This window comes from Pogoniulus pusillus, chromosome 8 (genome assembly GCF_015220805.1).
Source record: "Pogoniulus pusillus isolate bPogPus1 chromosome 8, bPogPus1.pri, whole genome shotgun sequence".
Lineage (NCBI taxonomy): Eukaryota > Metazoa > Chordata > Aves > Piciformes > Lybiidae > Pogoniulus > Pogoniulus pusillus.
In genome coordinates this window covers 27,217,273-27,234,406 of record NC_087271.1, presented here as the reverse complement: position 1 = coordinate 27,234,406, position 17,134 = coordinate 27,217,273, and the positions used below count along the sequence as shown (strand labels likewise).

General features: G+C 41.5%; 1 protein-coding gene and 1 long non-coding RNA gene across 5 annotated transcripts in view; one reads left to right on the top strand and one right to left on the bottom strand.

Moving 5' to 3' along the window:
• Positions 1 to 782: 782 nt before the first annotated feature.
• The window catches only part of ST6GALNAC5 (ST6 N-acetylgalactosaminide alpha-2,6-sialyltransferase 5), a 163,827-nt gene continuing 147,475 nt past the window's right edge, over positions 783 to 17,134 (bottom strand). For all 3 annotated transcript variants that reach the window (XM_064147845.1, XM_064147843.1, XM_064147844.1), the window contains exons 4-5: positions 12,427 to 12,534; positions 783 to 3,209 (exon numbers count right to left, since the gene is read on the bottom strand). In XM_064147845.1, the coding sequence (XP_064003915.1) occupies positions 2,978 to 3,209; positions 12,427 to 12,534 (340 nt within the window). In that variant the 3' untranslated portion in view covers positions 783 to 2,977. The remainder of the gene's footprint in view (positions 3,210 to 12,426; positions 12,535 to 17,134) is intronic.
• On the top strand, positions 4,871 to 16,782 carry LOC135177610 (uncharacterized). Of its 2 annotated transcripts, XR_010303112.1 has the most exons (5): positions 4,871 to 5,412; positions 5,869 to 7,981; positions 9,510 to 9,634; positions 10,029 to 10,168; positions 15,727 to 16,782. It is a non-coding gene; the product is annotated as an uncharacterized LOC135177610 (long non-coding RNA). The 2 variants fall into 2 exon arrangements; XR_010303111.1 differs by having other exon boundaries at positions 5,869 to 9,634.

Genomic DNA, 17,134 nt, shown 5'->3' with positions numbered 1-17,134 from the left:
GAGAATGGCAGCAGTGCCTACTTATCTGTGGTCTGACAGCATTTTCCATCATAAATCTGTTTGGTTTATAACTATGCCATAAAACTTACGTCAGGCTGAAATGTAGTAGTAGTTCAAAAATGGTGCTTGTACAGAAAAAATGCATCAGTAATTTCTAAATTAAAATTGCAGCACTTAAAACATTATTTACATTTCTTTTGCACTCTTATAACTCATGCTTCTTGGGTTGGATTTATATTCCATATAAATCTGTGTGATCAGTCTTACTTAAAGCTTTCTGTCTCCGTGGCATTCCCAAGCTGCTTTTTGCAGTGAGTTTTATGCTTACTGTTAGGAAACACCCCTTCATGCAGTTTGTAATTAGATGGGGAGACTTGCTGAAACTTCACAGGAGGCTGATGAGACTCAAGTGAGTTTTGGGATTGTTTCTAGAGACCAGATGTGTGTAAGGGTAACATAAGAATATAGATGTTATTAACAGAAACTGAAGATGCAATGTTTGCAACACTTAGCTTCACTATTGGAAGTTAGGAGATACAGGGTCAGTTTCTCCCATGTCTCTTCACTTTCTAAATGCTACTTCTGATCTGCTTGGTATGGGCCAGTCTTGCAGGCAGGAAACAAGCACAGTGGAGCCTGACAAATCCCCATGTTTCTGCTGAATACCAGAAGTAGGTCAATATAATCTATCTTAAGATGCTCTGGTTTTAACAATAACATAACAAACATTTAGCATAGGCATCCTGCAGCTCTCTATTAATGGAAAAACTAAGAGCTCTATATTAGAATGGCGTTATCTTTTTATTATTATACTACTAATAACAAAATAACAAAAGGGTGGTAGCATCAGAGGACCTACTGTGAACTGTACCATTTCTTGCAGTCACATTAGAAATGATCTGTAAATGAATTTGGTAGAGCCCATCAATTTCAGCAGTATATGCTCAAAATAACATGCCCCAGTACATGTACTGAAAGGGATCACCTTAAGTTCAAAATCCATTCTGTTCTCTTCCAGAATGTTGTGAAATAAGGTGGAAGGAATAAAACACAATCAGTGAAAGAGGGGAGTTAAACACCAGCTGACAAGAGACAGGTTACAAGCAATTGGCAATAGTAGAGCTTTGCATTCAGTTTGTATGCAGAGTGGCATGTACCAGGAAGAACATGAGAAAAAAGCTTTTAAGGCAAAGTAGGTTAGTTACTTGGTCTTTGCTTGTGGGGATAGCTGCAGCAAGGAGAGTAGCTCTTGGAGGCCTGTTAGAGGGGTAACACTGACAGAGCAGTTCACTTTGTCCCCAGGGAATCAAGGTATCTGCTGGGCAGCTGCAGCTATTGCTGTTCATTTTTGGAAAGAGGAAGACAAAGGTTGTAAGTGGGTTTAAGTGATAGTTTGTTTGGCCCCAGTTCTACTTATTGCCTCTGAGGTTCAGCTTCTCGGAGTTAGCTGTTTTACAGAAGTATCTTTGTTCTAGCTCTAGCATTCATGTAATAGAATCATAGAATGGTGTGGGTTGGAAGGGGACCTCATAAGGTCTTCTAGTCCAATGCTGTCTGCAGTAAGCAGGGCATCCTCACCTAGATCAGGTTGCCCAGAGTCCTGTCAAGCCTCAAATGAGGGACACCTTTTGTCACCTGAGATCTAACGTTTCATGCAATAGTTATTCTGATTACTTTGAAGAAATGAGAGATGTAATACTTGTGAGGCAAAAGGGAAAATAATACTGTAACTGAAAGCTTCTTTATTCACAAGCCAAATGTAACCCAGTAATTCACACTGTGAGGTTCCATGTACAGCACTAGCACTGTCCATCCCCTTGGTTCACAGGGACTTGCTGTGCACTTCACGAAGAAACTGCTGACTTTGCTCTTTTCAAGGGGACCATTTTGTACTCATAGAGCTCTTTTTACATCCCAACTTCAATGTAATCCAGGATTTCCGAGACCAGTGATGATTTTGGAACAGTGGAAGGCAGAGATTTTTGTAATCTTTTTAGCTAATATAGCTGACAGTGTAGTACTTAGTAGTTCAACTTCTTAATTTCAGAAATCTGGTCATGTTTGGAGCAGTTGTTGCCTGGTTTGTAGTCTGTTGGCTCAGGAGGGATGCTGCTTCAGCCTCTCACAGGACTACAAGAGGCAGAACAGAACAGAAGCCCTCTAGCCTTAGCCTGGTTTCTTCACTAAAAAGCATGCTGCTATAAGCAGTGAATTTTTTGGATAAACTTTGCCCTTCTTCCTCCCACCCCTAATTAAAAAACAGCAGCTTGATAGCAGAGCAGCCAATGCACATTAATATCAAACAGAATTTTCACTACTGTTTTCATTATTAGCATGAGATGTCAGAATGCAAAGTTAGCTAGATCTGCACATGGGACCACTCTCGCTGTTAAAGGCTTTAGGCTGGAAGAGAGCCCAAAATTTTTAAAAGAAACGCAACATTTCCAGCTCAAATATTAATTCCATGCTTTACAGAATCAGATTTTTCAAACAAGTTTTATAAATAAAAAGCTAGGCCTTTCAAACCATCAGCAATAATTCATTTTGGATTCGAAAGGTTATGAAAGTTAAACAGCCACATAACTGTGAATTAGAAAAATACCGGCCTAGGTGGCATAAAAACCTCCATTAAATAAATACTGTTTTCACTATGAAAATCCAGTGGCATCGTACTTTAAAAAACTGTAATGAATTAAGCATCCATTAATGATACTCACGTTGTTTTTCACAAATCACGTACACACACAGGAAGTCAGAAGGCCAAAAAAAGGCTATACACTGGATTAATACACAGTCTGACAGAAAGTACTCTCGGTATGCGCTGCTCCTTCATTATAACTTCCTGACTGTTGATGCAGTCATTAGCTGCAAATCCTGTTACCCTTCTCCTCCAGGCTGCCTTGCTGTCCCAGAAGTTCCAACATCCCAAAGGCGGATACAGGGAGTGACTGTGATTGCAGTCTTGTGCATTCATCCCTCAGCCCAGCGGTTTAGTCTCGGCCTGATTGACAGTGAGCGGTTCTGGTTTCCAGTCTGGTTGGAAAAAGTGAATGTTGAATGTCCGTGCCCAGTTCTGGAACACTCGTTTCTCTGTGATGAAACGGTGGTGGCTGCCCTTGCGGCCCCGCTCGTGGGAGAGGTACATCGTGCATTCATCAGGTCCCAGAGGTTCATAGTAATGGTAAGGTACTGAAAGATGATTAGGATCCCTGTGGAAGAAAGAAAATAGATGGAAGCCAGAGATGTTCCATTTTACTGATTGATTTACTTATTGATGCTATCTTTAAGCTGATGGGCTCGAATCCACTTTCTCTCCCAGTTAAACCAAATTTCTAGGTAGCTGTATTTCTCTTGCATATTTAATATATCAGAACAGGGCAAAGGTGTTTCTCAGCTCTTTCTATTGCTCTCCTTTAATCCTCTCCTCCTGGTTCAAAAAAGGACAGCAGTAGCTCAAAAACAAGGCAGATTGCTGAAGGGCTGTGTTGCTGCTCTAAAATGTGAAGCCAACGGCTTTAAAGAGATTTCTGTCTATCTAGGCGGTGGTTTGTAAAGAGCCTTGCAGAGGTATTTACTGAGCTGGGGAGAAGAAAGAGAAGGGGAAGATGGAGGAGAGGTGGTTATGTGTGTCACATCGGCTCAGCTGAACATTCCCAGCGTGGTGCATGAGGTACTTAGTGCCCAACTTCAATGACTGTACCTGCATGCGGGGTCAGTGATACAGTCTACTATTGCTGGGTTTATAATCAAACATCTGATGCACAAATTAGTTGTTTTTGATTTTCCAAAGGCATTTTTCATGTATCTAAGCTAAAAATTAAAAGCATTCACCCGCAGTGTCCTTCTGACCTTGTGAGCCCAACAGCACTAACCAGCAGGAGAGGAGCACTCGTGGTGACACACAGGATATGCCAAAGACCAACTAACTGGATGTTTAGGATAAATTTTAGCAGTTCTGACCCCAATGTTTCGAAGTTACATTCTGTAAAAGGCACATTTGCATTACAATAAGGCAGAGAAATTATTTCTCCTTTCGTTTTATTCTCTACATTAACCTGGACTTGTTATGTTTTCACTTTGGGCACATGACCTTATGCAATCCCCTGTCATAAATCTCAAGAGAGACAGCGTCTCCAGGCAGAATAACCCAATTGTAGCCACCTCCACAGTTATAACCAACAACCTGTTTTGTAGTGGCAGAAAAGTTAATCCCAGTATTGCCATAAGTAAAGCCTTGGAACTGCTCTGTGTTGCAGCCTGAGCTGAACAGGGCACTAGTACAGAATAAGAAATCTCACACAGATTCAGGGCTGTCAACTCTAATCTAGAGCTGATTATTTTCATTTTGAAGAGCTAATATTTAAGCTCACTTTCAATTGAATACATCCACAATCTGTCAGTATTCTGTCCTGGTCATTATTTTTACTGTGTAATTTTGTCACCTACACAGTTCTCTAATATTTCATATTTTACCATTAACCATATTGTATATGCAGTGGCAATGTGTGATACTGCTGATGTGTTCCATTTATACCTTAGATGGATTCCTGCTAACACAACATGATGATCAATCTTACAAGACCAGAGTAACAATAAAATTACATTTCTAGTATAAGATGGATTCTAAATTTACTGTATGTATTCTCATCAGAATACACAGGAGTGAAATCTTTCAACACCTCGTGTACAGAAAGTGTATTTGTAACTTTAAACACCCTTCATATAGAAATGTAATACTCTTCTTTTATTACAACCAGTAGATTTCAGTCTTCAATTAATTTTTCACATACATTTTTGATACATTGCACCTCTTATTATAATCTCTCAAATGAATCATCTATATGGTTACTGTAAATCTAACAGGACACATTTTAATGTGATTTATTTTTCCTTAGGAAAAACTAGACAAATGGGCCTCTGCCTCTTATTTAGACTGCTCTTCCTTGCTGCACTGAAGCTGATTTTACTCTTGTGTTCTCAAGGGTAAACCTGCATTGCTCACTGTAAATTTACAGCTTTTAAGTTAGGATTAGTACAGTTAAAATTCTGTGTCCAACAGACTTTGAACAAATGCAGTCACAGAGGAAACAAGTGAACTGCTGAGGGTCCAATACTGCAAAGGGAGCCTGTGAGGCTGCTGGCCTCAGTATCTGTGGGTTGGTTTAGTTGGAGTCCTCTGATGCCTCACCCCACCCTCCTCCTTTTTTAACGAAGGCCTGCACTGAGTTTGCAGAATGTGAACTGGAAGTGCAAACGACAGGAAATCAATCACTCCATGTCTCTTCCTTATTCCTTTGCCATGTGCTGAAATTTGCCATGGATGATGGCACGGAGCAAGATTCCCCATGGAAGAGAACGCCAATGCTGGGCACATTCTGATTTTTTTCTCTACCCAAACCACGGAGTGTAGAGGTATGTTGGAGAACACGTTCAGTGGAGCGCTATGGGAAGATGACTCTTTGTTCACCAATATGGTTAGATGGTCAAATCCCCTTTATTTCCGTGACACAGTAACTTATATGCATTCTAGCAAGAGGTGTGCTCAGCTTAAGATTGGTTACAGTCAGAGGGTCCAGAGTTACTTGTAAGGCATCAATAGGTCAGCATACCATAACAATCTGAGGGTCAGCCTCTGGGGCTGGCTAAACTCTGCCCACCTGCAGCTGCACTCCACCCCCTGCAGCTGCATGTGGGGGGAAGCTACCCTGTGCCTGCTATCTAAACTCCCAAGATGGATTCAAGGACATTCCCAGCATGGGTTGCTCACTGTTTATCAATTCTTGTGTGCTGTGCTAACAAGAATTTCTCCAACAGAGGTACAGAGCAAAAGTTTGAAGTCTGTATCTATTTTGTGCAATGTTCCATCAGAAACAGTCCAGAAACACCTGCTGCATGGGCCTGGCAGGCAAGAGGCAGAGGAACACAGCCCAAGCACCATGCTTAGTCCAGGCATCCCCTGATGAGCGCTGTCATGGTTTGTATGCAGGTCTACTGGCAAAACTGGTAGTGAAGTCAATGCAATAATGAAAATGCTGGTGACTTAAGGACCTCTCTGCAAGACTACTCTGCAGCCAATTAAGGTTTTGAGGATAAATTCCAAATGCTGCATTTGGGATTAGGAACTCTAAAAGGCAGTTTGATACCTAGGACGCTTTGTTTGAAGTCTTTCTGCTTTTGTGGGAGTTCTGAATCCTCCTAGATTGCATGCCAGTAAGGTCTGGATTTGAACTCTGGCTTGAGTAACTACACCATAACCCAAATTAACTGTACTGTGTTATCTTCTAACTCTGCAATTAGCTTGTGTCACCAGCAAATGAAATGCATGAGTAATTTCTATACGGAAATTGCTTGCCACCTCATTTATTAACATTAAAACAGATGCTGTTTTATCACTGACTGATACTGGACATTAATCAGTATTTTGTCAGTCTTTGCATGCATATTAATATCACAGCTGGGGGGAATCTACGAAAGTTCCTCCGTAAAATAGAATGTTCTTCCTGCCTAATAGCCTGCCAGCACAGCAACTGTGTGAGTGCTGGTACCCAATGTCAGTCATCTACTGTTTGCCACTTCAGTGCACATTTTCCCACAGATGGTATCCGCCCACAGTGAAAGCTGAAAATACAGCAGTGTCTGAAAAGATACAAGGCAGAAGAACAAGGCCATCCCCTATCACATGATGGTCAACCTCTTCCTTTAAAAATGAAGAGCCATTATAAATCAACCCACTGAAACTGTGTACTCACATGCTTTGTAAAAAATCATTATTTTGAAGGGTGACTGAAGCGTCATTAATATGTTGAGTGATAGCCCAGGTGTTGTGCCAGCACTGTGAGGATTTCTGCATATTTTTTTGCCCAGGATCCCATTTCATTCACCTCTGCACTGCCCCTGTTTTCCAAACCACTTAGATGGTTTGTTAAGTTATTAAGATCACAAGGTGAGATTCAGAATATGGACCAAAGGGCATGACTGTTTCCAATACAGTTTACAAGCCTGTGAGCACCCCTTCTATCGTGAGCCCCAGAAATATAACTAGCAACAACTGCTTCTTTGCATTTAAAGCAATAGGAAATGAGGGAGGAAGGCAAGAAAACTAGATTTAAAAGCTGTACCCAATGGAATAAATTAAAGGATTTCAAATGCCAATTTTCAAGCAAATTACCACAGATGGGAAATGGCCTAGCAGTTAAATGAGGATTCTTACAGGAAAATGATCTGGCTCCCTGACTGGAGCAAAAATTACTCATATTAGTTAAAATAAGGCTTAAAATTAAGCTTTCAGTTTCCATGAGCTCCAGAAGGTCCATGAAGAGGTAGGAGGTTAAAGGGGGCTCTCTTCACTGAGTTTTTCTTGTTTATACACACAAGTATCAGGTGGTATCTCTGAATATGAGCACCTAGGAATATCAGCAAGGAACCAGGCTCTCACTGATGCAGATACTTCAGGGACTGGACTGTCATGGTAGCCCTCATGGGCCAAAATGGGCTTGTACATGTCCTGGCCTGCCCAGACTTGTTTACACCCTGTGGTAAAAAAGGTACAAACACTTAGCTTGTGCCTGCCTTGCATAAGGCCGATGCTTATCCCAAATTTGGGTAAACAAGCCTATGGCTTCACCTAATATAGTCAAGCTTGGCTAACTGCCGTTCTGATTGGCTATTCTGTGTCCAAAGGCCCATCAGTCTCGGCTACATTGATAAAGAGTTGAGCAGGTAACACAGTGTGCTCTGCCATTGTATTCATGCCTGCTGTTGCCTGCTGCTATTGCTCTCTGTCCCTGGCAGTATACAGCCTTACTGCCCTATCGAACAGGCTCTAAATGCCTCCATGTGACTGGAGTGCCTCCTGCGTAGCCAGCATGACATTGTGCTATGACTGCACATTGCAAGACATCCTGCCTGCACCTGAAAGTCTCCTGCCAAGATGGGAAGTCTTGGGCATAACACAGATCGTCCAGAGGAGCCAGGAGATAAGGTCAGAGATTGTCTGCCTCCTTTCCCCAGCACCCAGAAGCCTGGGAAGAATCAGAAGCCTCAGCAATAAGACAATAACAGAATTCCCTGAAAGCATTTGGGTACTGTCTGAAGCTGTAGCTAGCCCCACGAGTCAGGAGATAATGCTTAAAGCCTCTTGAAGTTCACCATGGCATTCTACTATAAGCAGAAAGGAGCTCCTTGGGCCCAAGCAGTATATTGACTGCAAGCGGTATATGGCCGCAAGCATCTTCTCTTCCAGTTCAGTTACTGTTTCTATTTTTGTTGGTTATTTCTAGATCCAGTTATGATCTGTATAATGTTTCCATGACCGTGCAAAGAAGCCATTATTATTAAAATGAGTGGTCAGGAGCAGCGAAAGTTCTGAATATTGAAATTAATAAACAATATTGATTTTGAAAAAATATCATCTCTCATTAATTAACTACCTCTTCATAACACTGGACTTACTACAAACTGCATTAAGGCTTGTCTGTGCTCTTCCCACCAAACCTGCTGAGCAGCCACAAAGAAGAGCAGCAGCACTGAAGGGCCTTTAGGAACTGTGGTGCTACAATCTGAATGTAGGGAGACAAGGAAAATGCTTCATGTCCCAGATCAGGATTCAGTCCTGTGCATACAGCAGGCTGCAAAGGGAGCTCAGAGAGGAAAGTGCTTCCTGTCTCGGGTGCTAATTTGCTTCACCAAGGGCTAGGCACTGGGGAAAAACATAGCAAGATGGCTTTTGTTTCTTGTGACAAAAGACAGGTGCATGTTCTCTCCAAAATCTCTGCACTGTGCACAAAAGCTTTCATCTTATTCTAGAACATGCAAGTCAGATGTATTTAACAGCATCAGAGAAGTATCGAAGCTGATAACCCTTACTACACCATAATTCTGTAGCAAAGTAAAGACATTTGATGTTACATATGGCTTTGCTTTTAAGTACTAGAAATGTATAATTATCAGGTTCCAGTTCAGCTATAAAAAAAAAACAAACCCAATGTCCAGTGAGAGTAAACAGAAATGAATATAAAATACATTGTTGCAATTAATAATGGCAAATCTTTTAGCCTGTACTCCAGACTCCTTCACTAGACTATTTTTCCTGCATGGGTGGGAAGCAATTTTGTTAATGACCTTAAGCTAATAATTTGTACCAGAATCAACAGTGTGATGTTCACGATACCTTTGAGAAGTCCTTCATGTTACAGAAGTGATACTAGTTTAGTTCCACAGCAGTGATCACCCACAGTCATTACTTACTTCACTAATTAATACCTAAAAAATAATGGATATCTGCTGAAGTTGTAAATTTGGTGTTATTAACTGTGAGCAGAAATGAGAGTGTTCTTTTGTCTTTTTTAGATCTTAATGATACTTTAGTTGCATACCTGGAACCACCTTGCACACGCACAAGACAGGTATTTTAAATGGTACACTGCGTTTTTTCTATCTAAAAACTAGGAAACATGACTTGAAAATACAGTGTATTTCTTTCTTTCTGCTATTTTGTTTTGCTATCTTAGTTCTTTGAAAGGAAGCACTGTTTAACTTCTTAATGAGTGGCTGAAGACCAAACTAAGAAGGTTAACTGTATTTATGCTGAGAGGTTCCTTTCAAAGCTCTTAATGGATCGCTTCTTCCAAGCATGGCAAGTACAGTTTTCCCCTCCATCATCTAGGGAATAAATCTGAAGTAAAGACACTTCATATTCTTATGATTAAGAAATGACCTTTTCCCTTTTTACAACTAGGTGAGCACACCTTTATGTTAAGATTTTTTTATGCAGGCTGTAAGCATTATTGTGTCTGTCAATGGCAGGATTGATTGCAGCTGTTCCTGCATTATAACTTAGTATCATATCCCCTCGATTCCAGTGTATCAATCCTATAAAAGCCTTTCCTATGATATCAGTGACAATTTTATTCTCTCTTAAAAACAATGGGCTTCAAAAAATAAATCATGCATCTAAGGTGATCTGACTTTGCCTGAAAAGTGATGATTGAGCATTGCTTTGGAGTGAACTGTTCCCTTTGCATTCTTAGCTCATCAGATTAAGAATTACCTCTGTGTGCCACTGGAATACAGCCACTTCTGGAGTAAAGACAGACCAGTCACAGAAACTGAAGAAGTATGTCTTGGCCAATCAAAAGGACAAGAGAGCTGAAATGCTGTGCTGTGTAAGGTAGTTAAGTTTCTAGAATAGCTGTTCTAGTTTGTTCTTTGTCCTTGGAGTATTCATGATGAAGTCTGGCAGTACATCGCAGCATTTACCATCAGTGTTTTGATATGTTGTAGAAATTCTCAGCAAGTAGAATTTAGTGTTGACAGTTTATATTGTAATTTCTTCAGGGACTTCTACTGCTTGGCCAGGACAAAAGCAGATTCCTGAATGCTTCTTTTCAGTGCTCAAACCAAAATCAAAGCTAGTCCTGTTCATTGGTAGATGAGCTAAACTGTCACTGCAGCCTTGCTCCCCTTGCCCCTGAAAAGCACCTTGAATTAGTCAATGAACTGTACTCCAGTGAGATTACTGAACTTGCAACAGAAAATTCAAGCAAGTACTTCTTGTGAAAGGGATCCGTGAACAGGTGATGAAACACTGCCCCAATGCCATTGTTCCAGTCTGCCAGTACTGGCTCTGTGCGTTGTTGAGTCACCTGGCAGTGCAAGCAGGATCAGGCCTGGGTGTGGGCACATCACCACATTCTTCTGAAAGGCCAGAATGTGAGTAATGGATCAACTGGCGACACCTGAATTAGCATAAAGATTGCTGATGTAAAATATATATTCATTTGTACTGAGTTGGTACTTTCCATCATGTGGTTAACATGATTTTGGTGCAGTACCAGAAGTCCTGAAGATGCCTTCCCTGCTATCACTGATGCATAGTGGGAAACTTTAACCAATGCCTTGGTTCCAGAGTCTTGAATATGGCTGGAGCCACAACAGAGCCAGAAAATGTACTCAAGATCACAGTATCACAGTATTATCAGGGTTGGAAGAGACCTCACAGATCATCAAGTCCAAACCTTTACCACAGAGCTCAAGGCTAGGCCATGGCACCAAGTGCCACATCCAATCTTGCCTTGAACAGCTCCAGGGACGGCGACTCCACCACCTCCCTGGGCAGCCCATTCCAGTGTCCAATGACTCTCTCAGTGAAGAACTTTCTCCTCACCTCGAGCCTAAATCTCCCCCGGCGCAGCCTGAGGCTGTGTCCTCTCGTTCTGGTGCTGGCCACCTGAGAGAAGACAGCAACCTCCTCCTGGCCACAACCACCCTTCAGGTAGTTGTAGACAGCAATAAGGTCACCCCTGAGCCTCCTCTTCTCCAGGCTAAACAATCCCAGCTCCCTCAGCCTCTCCTCGTAGGGCTTGTGCTCAAGGCCTCTCACCAGCCTCGTCGAGTCAGTCATCAGCAAGTTTGCAGATGACACTAAGCTGGGGGCAGATGTGCCTGAGTTGGAGGGCAGAAGGGCTCTGCAGCAGGACCTTGACCGCCTGCACAGACGGGCAGAGTCCAATGGGATGGCTTTCAATAGGTCCAAGTGCAGGGTGCTGCACTTTGGCCACAACAACCCCATGCAGAGATACAGGCTGGGGTCGGAGTGGCTGGAGAGCAGCCAGACAGAGAGGGATCTGGGGGTGCTGATTGATACCCGCCTGAACATGAGCCAGCAGTGTGCCCAGGTGGCCAAGAGAGCCAATGGCATCCTGGCCTGCATCAGGAATGGTGTGGTCAGCAGGAGCAGGGAGGTCATTCTGCCCCTGTACTCTGCACTGGTTAGACCACACCTTGAGTACTGTGATGTTACATGACAAAATAGTGTGAAGGGATCAGGTAGCTAGCTTCCACTGATGGAACTCCTGTGCTGCTTCTACCACTTGTGGCCCACAGTGGTAGGTTATCACAGTAGTGATCACCCACTCTATGGGTCCAAATTCTAGTTTGTTTTGTTTTGTTTTGTTTTGTTTTTCGTTTACTGGAAGACTGAGATGGATGTGATAGAGACACAGCACTATTAAGTTACTTAGAAGGTTCTGTTGAGAAACTAATGACTGTGAGTTCTCCATTCCTCTATTAACTACATGGAAATGTTAAAAGCAAATTAAAAAAAAAAGTTTTACAGTAATCTCTTTTCTTTCCAGATTAATTTCATGCCAATTATTGCATTACTTTTAGCTGATAAATATTCAGAGACTAAAAGAAACCAATGAGATGGATTAATTCTCCCACACTACAAACAAAAAAAAATTAATATTTTATAGATCATAATTAAATGCTGTTTGTTGTGTTCAGAATCAGATCTTGGGACATGTTAATTAAATGCTTTAAAAGGTCTGAAGACATGTTGCAGAGGGGAAAAAAAGAAAAGATTCAGATATTTATCTGTAACATTCAACCTTTTTTGACTAATAATGGTTCCAAAGTAAATCCTACCTGCAGAAATCCGGTGGCACCATGCCATAAACATTTATCCTGTCACAGAGCTCCAATGCGATAGTCATTGTGAACCAGCCCGTGCTAAGCCAGGTGTTGGATATCTTCCTGAAAGCAAAAAACATAATTAAGTTTCTAGGCTCAAAAAATAATTCTTGAGACATCTGAAGCAATTTCTGGGTTATTTTCTTTCACTCTTGTGAAAGGTTATGAGAAGTGGACAACCAAGACCACTTTGCTCATTCATCTTTTTAATAATTTTGCTAGTGTCTTGTGTCAGTGGACTAATCTAAGTAGAAACTGCCTTTGCTGTAATTAATTTTGGGCACCACAATGTTAATATTTATCTGACCTTTTGGTTAAGTTTAAGTGACTGAAACTTCGTGCCCTGTATTTATATTCTTCTGCTGGAGGTCTATACACATCTGTAATCCCTTAATGGAGCTTACACACTAAGTGCTCAGGAAGATGCATCATGGGGGATGAAGTGCCTGTCTCCTACAGTATACAGAGGAGCCTATCTACTAAAGCCCCAAGTGCTTGGTCTAACCACCTTTCTTTCCACCTTGTCTATGATTTGGCTTTTGGAAGCTCCCAGTCACTGTGACTACTGGCAGGAAACTCTCATTTAGCTGCAGTTACGGAAAGCCTTCATCCTAGATTCTCCTCCTCTGCATGCCCTGAGTCCCATCCCTGCCTGGTGGGATCTTTGAATATGAATGATAGTGCTGCAAGGGATTTCTGTAGGGAAGCTCCTTTCATGGCTTTCTCTGCAGGCTGTGAGGCATCTTTGAATGGAACACAACTGATTCCAGCAGTATTTATGCAAAATAGGAGATATCTCCATGTAAATGCTCACAGATGTGAAAGATTCACAAGTCGTATTTAAATGCTGCTGCAAAATGGCAACAGTAACATTTCCTCTTCCTCACATTTGCTTGCCACTGCTGTCTAGGGTGTAAAGAATGGATGGGTGCTGCAATGGTCACTGGTTGACTGGCACATACAGAGAAAAACCCAGCCCTGTGCTAAGTTCCTGCACTGTCCATATGCTGGGGAAGAGCTGGCAGTCTTAGAACAGGAGGATCAATGAAATGCCAGTGAGCAGCGTGTCTTGTGGTACCAGAAAGGCATGTTTAGGGGCAGTTCTACACAACCAAGTCAGGCACCTCTCTTAGAAATGGAGGCACATAAAGTTTGGTATTTGTTCCAGAGAAAACAAGTTCATTCAAAGGTCTCCTTTCAAATGCTGCTGAAGAAGGAGACAGCAGGTGTCCCTAATGGCTCCTCACTCACTAGAAAAATCCCGCAGGAACAAGTTCAAGCTTGTGTCATCTGTGACCTAAAAAGGCCTCAGATTCCTGATGACAGCCTGTTACAGTGGCTGGCTGTCTTTTCGTCTCTTACTAAAGCTGAGGCACTGTGAAAACCCAGTGCCATCACTTAAATGGCTGTGGGCTGTGCCAAGTTGCACTAATACGTAACCTACATTAACCCCATTCCACTACACCTACATTTGCCTGATAACTGTGAAATTTTGTGGCCCCAAAACCCTCACAGGTTCTCAGAAGTCACCTGGGAATCCCAGGTCCTGACTCCCTTTCCAAGGCCATCTTTTACAGTTTACCCAGTGACAGCAGAATGCAGAAGTCCTGGAAGCAGGAACCCGAAGCCACAGCAGCCACTGCAAGCAAGTGCCAGCAATCGCTAATACCTAATTCAGCAGGCAAGAGCGCAACGTGCAGCTTCCCAAGCTAATGATGACCAACCTGATTCCAAGTAGGTCATCTACAGTGCAATAGGAGGGAGATATTTTGAGCACTGAGGGATGTCTTGTACCAAAGTTTCACATTTCCTCGGTGAACTAACTATTGCAAATTAAAAAGAAAGAGGTTGTATCAGTGCTGGCTGCTTTAAAGGCATTTCTAAACATAAGGGAATTCCTTAACCAAAAATGCCTGAAGGATGTTGGGAAGCCTGGATAATCTGACCTGTCCTTTGTAGGTCATCTGGTAACATGAGCTCCTGGAACATTCATTTCCACTGCTCCTGATATACAGACTTTCAGGCTAATCTACCATTTGAAGAATAACATGATTGAAGCATCTCATTAGCTCCAATTACAGGGCCTTATATATCCTCTGAACTTACACTTAAGCTTTGTGGGGGGTGAGTACAGTTTGTCACAAGGTAATAGCTGAGATATAAGCTCAGTAGAGATCTTCAGGTACTGCAGCAATACAAAATGGTAAATGCTAATTTTTGGTTAAAAATTATTAGGAAAGGAAAAGGTAGGGAAAAGCCTGAAAAAATGTTCTTCCCTGCCACTTGAAAGTTTCTGAGCCTAGGAATTGCTTGGTAATTCAGGAACATGTTCAGGCTAAGAGTAATTTGGAGCTTGCACAAAGCTACTGTTTTAGGTGCCTAACACTTTACTTTCCAAGACTGAGGAAATAACTCTATCTAGACTGAAGGGTCTGAGCTTGGCACAGGTCAGGTAACCCAGCTAGGCTGGCTGCTGGATTGGTTTTCTTTTTGCTTACATGCACTTACTGATGCTGTAATTTGGTGTTTTCAGTAAATAGAAGAAATGAATTTAAACAAACTAGCTTAAAAACTACACAGTGAAATAAAGATTAAAAAACTTAGTCAAGTACTACTTCACTGTCTTCAAATAATCATGTCTGTAGGACAGCAATACAGAAACAGGGCTACAGTGTCTTGCCTTTCCATAAAAGATCTGAACAAGAGTCCCACAAAAAATACTGGGTTTATACCTAATCATCTGTAATGAAAGACTATGAAGAACTGTGATGTACTTATTAGGGAAAATTATCAGATATTCTTTTATATGATGAACTAACACTCTGGGCTGATAATTCTGTAGTGCACACTAAATTACAATTAAAGGCCCTTTTGCTCCACCAAAATCTCATTTATAATCTCTATGGAAATACTCTTCCTGCAGTTATTTCATTTATGTTTCTTTTATCTAATTACTATAATATTAGTTCTGAACTGTATTTTAATGTACCCTTATTCAATTATAAAGTTATTTTCAAGTACAGTTACTTTATAATACCAAGTATATTGCTGTGCACCCTTTGTCATTCACCAGTACATTTAACTGGCAGTGTTATCTGAAGGTTTCCCTTAATTTCAAAATCAGGTGGGGTTTTTTTTTGAAAAGTACATCCAATTACCTTTTTTTCCCCCCATCATCTTTAAGACAGAAATGAATGGTTTGATTATTACAGCCTTGCAATCAGGCTTCTCTCTCTCTCCTTTGTTTTTTCGCAGGCACTAATGTTCAAGAGCTCAGCAGACACCTCCCAGGAAACAGAAACACTCTGGGCTGTACAATGTTCTGCACCTACCCCCACAGCTACATAAATTTTCTCCCCTTACAAATTCCTTCCTACTCATGTTTCTTTTCATCTTCTCTCTCTTTTTCTGTGCTGCCTATTCATTTATTTTCATCTCCCATTTTAATCTTCTTAGTCCTTCAACTATGCTGTATGTGCCCTCTAAAGGAGCAGTTCCTGCACAGCAGAGCCTGCAGTTTCTTAAAAGCAACAGAATCTGTTCATGAGGATAAATTTTGCCAGCATCCAAGTGCCCTTGATTCACACTGTGAGTTCAGGGTGCTCGTGACTGAGTCTACTATAAACTTGTTATAATGTCATTAATGTCTCAAATGCCTTGAGAATATTTCAGGGGCCATGACTGAGCCTGGTGCCTGTAGAGAAAAAGAAAAGCTTTCACCACATGCACAGCTACAGGCCTCTTACTCCTGACGGTTGATGCAGAACCGGAAAGAGCAGCTTGCCTGAAACTGCACAGCAAGTACCAGGAAAGGAATAGGACTTGAGCCCTCATGGCAGAACTGGCCAGACTGAAACAGAAGAGGCAAAGTGGTCCTCCCAGCTGAGTCTTTGGCAGAGTCACTGGCACCAACTTGAAGGTGAAAAGAAAAGCACTTTTAATAGTAAGAAACTGACCACATTACACTGTGTTCTAGTATTGGTGTGAGTCAATCAAGAACTCACATGAGTAATTTGATCCACTGTAACTGAACAGAGCTCTGCTAGCAAACCATGTAGAGTAAAACAAGGCAGCAAAGGTGCAGTTGCCATCACCTAAGAGGATAACAGCGGTTTTAGCAGTTTCCTCTAACACTAGTTCTACCTTTGTTGTGCAGTCCAGAAAACCAAGTCTGTGCTCTTGAGTCCTCCCTATCCACAACAGGAGTGAGCTTAGCTCCAAGCTTTGGTATGTGTGTATAGTTATTTGTGAAGCTACAAAATCTCACCATGAGTTACTGCGCAATAAACCTACCTCTTCATTTGTACCTAAGTGGAGACTGTTCCATTTTTACAGCAGCATATTTAGTAAGTAAAAAATACAGGAGTTCATTAAAAATAAATGTATTTCTTGCTAGGAAATCTTTGGTTTAAATGCCCAGTTTAAAACACTGTAATGTGAAAATTCTCAAGTCTTCCAGTGGGTCACTTACTAAAAATCTGATTTGAAGATCAGCCTGCAAGTCATAAACAGTCTCATAAAGATGTAACTATCATAATAACTTCCCTTTTCCCAGTTGGAAATATGAGATTAACTGTTCTGAAGCACCTAATGTATGACTAATGTTTATTTGTTTTACAAGGAGCTTTACAGCTACACTGTTCCTAGAATGTTTAAATTCAAT